The sequence below is a fragment of the Notothenia coriiceps genome, unplaced genomic scaffold, assembly GCF_000735185.1.
Source record: "Notothenia coriiceps isolate Sejong01 unplaced genomic scaffold, NC01 NC01_scaffold00025647, whole genome shotgun sequence".
In the NCBI taxonomy this organism is placed as follows: domain Eukaryota; kingdom Metazoa; phylum Chordata; class Actinopteri; order Perciformes; family Nototheniidae; genus Notothenia; species Notothenia coriiceps.
In genome coordinates this window covers 1-1742 of record NW_011358348.1, presented here as the reverse complement: position 1 = coordinate 1742, position 1742 = coordinate 1, and the positions used below count along the sequence as shown (strand labels likewise).

At 45.5% G+C, this 1742-nt stretch overlaps 1 protein-coding gene across 1 annotated transcript; it reads left to right on the top strand.

Moving 5' to 3' along the window:
• Window positions 1-357: 357 nt before the first annotated feature.
• On the top strand, window positions 358-1345 carry LOC104956235 (WD repeat-containing protein 3-like; the record flags this gene model as incomplete). Its single annotated transcript, XM_010783704.1, has 3 exons — window positions 358-458; window positions 613-729; window positions 1110-1345. Coding segments are annotated over 3 exons (453 nt in total), but the record flags the coding sequence as incomplete, so codon positions are not given.
• Between the last annotated feature and the right edge of the window lie 397 nt (window positions 1346-1742).

The window sequence follows — 1742 nt, the reverse complement described above, 5'->3', positions numbered from 1 at the left end:
CTGACCCCACTGAGAAATTGTAACATTTTTTAAATACAAAGTGGAGAGTATCTCAGGGCTTCTTCAAGAATCATGAAATATGTGTGCCTAAAGCCTTTTCAACATACAAAGTGAATACAGACAAAAAGTGACTTCCAGGCAAAGTGAGGCATTGTGGTTATTGTCTCTGTTGGTTTGATGGAGATGGTTAATGTCTCAGGTCTCTAATCTGGAGATAGAGATATTTCACTTAGTTGGTTAGTGTTTTATGCAATTAAAGGACTTTTGTGTTCAGCAGAATTTCTGACATTGAAATGCATGATCAATATTCGTTTTTTGTATGTAAATAATGCTCAACATTTCTCTGTCCTCCATCAGGGCAATGACTCAGTCCTGGAGATCTTCACTGTGCTGTCAGAGGAGGAAGTGCAGAAGAAAATGACCAAAAAGACGAAGAAAGCCAAAAAGAAGGCGGCAAAGTAAAGACAAGTTGTGTGTGTGTGTGTGTGTGTGTGTGTGTGTGTGTGTGTGTGTGTGTGTGTGTGTGTGTGTGTGTGTGTGTGTGTGTGTGTGTGTGTGTGTGTGTGAGAGAGTTGCCTGCTGATGTTTGGTGTGTGTGTGTCCCTGCTGCAGAGCTCAGGGGGAAGCAGCAGCAGCAGAGGAGGAGGAGGCAGCGGTGCCGTTGGTGGAGAGGACGCTGACGGACGAGATCCTCAGACTGACCAAAATCAAGGCGTCCGCCAAGATCAGGTCAGTGAGGAGGAGCGTAAACAGACAGCAGCTGAGAGAGAGTCTTTCTCACTGTCATTCAGACGCACAGAGTTTTACCATTTCTATCATAATCCAATATAACAATTGTCTAATAGTACGTTGGGCTTCTTTAGTGTGTTTTAACTTATTCTATAGATTTGATATGCTTTATTCTATAAACACTCTTAAACTTACATCTTTCTACTGTTGATATGTACATATTAACTGGTTACTTTTTCCAATGTGTTATTAATAAAGTAAATCTAGTCATTATTCAGTCATTGACGATAAAAACAGAGTTATCATGACCTCTTGGTTAGAGCTTGTGACCTTTTTAATTCCCCCCCTCCTCCTCACACGTCTCCTATATTTATCCTCAGATGGGTGGACTGCCTGTCCTGTGTGGGAGGCGAGCTGAAGGTGGCGCTGCTGCTGCAGAACAACACGGTGGAGACGTACAGCCTGAAGACTTCTGACAAGACGCCCACAGCCAATAAGACGTCCCGCCTCACACTGGGCGGACACCGCACCGACGTCCGCACGCTGGCCTTCAGCTCCGACAACCTGGCCGTCCTCTCGGCCTCCGGGGACACCGTCAAAGTCTGGAACAGGTGAGGAGAAGGACACATTAAAAGCCATTTTTGCATATGCTTGCCACCTCTATGACGGTACGTCCACACAGCAGCTTTAAGAAAATCTTGGAGGTGGGCGTGTCTGAGAGCTTGGGAATTTTTTGCGAGCAACGCGACCAACAACCAATCACATGAATCTCCCGCCCCCGACATACAAAGCAATAGCAATGTTAAAACGAAGTAAACTGGATATAAAATCCCCAAACAGGCGAAAACCTACCAGTTTCACCCACTGTCTCTGCCACCTCCCTCCATGCCTGGTTCCTCCGGGTTGTATCCCGGTAAATAGTTACTGGTCGTAAAGAACCGGGTGATTTGCTACCGTAATTTCTCGTTTGGAATATGAGGAAATGAACTGCGGTATGTCTCTCCCAGCTTGCA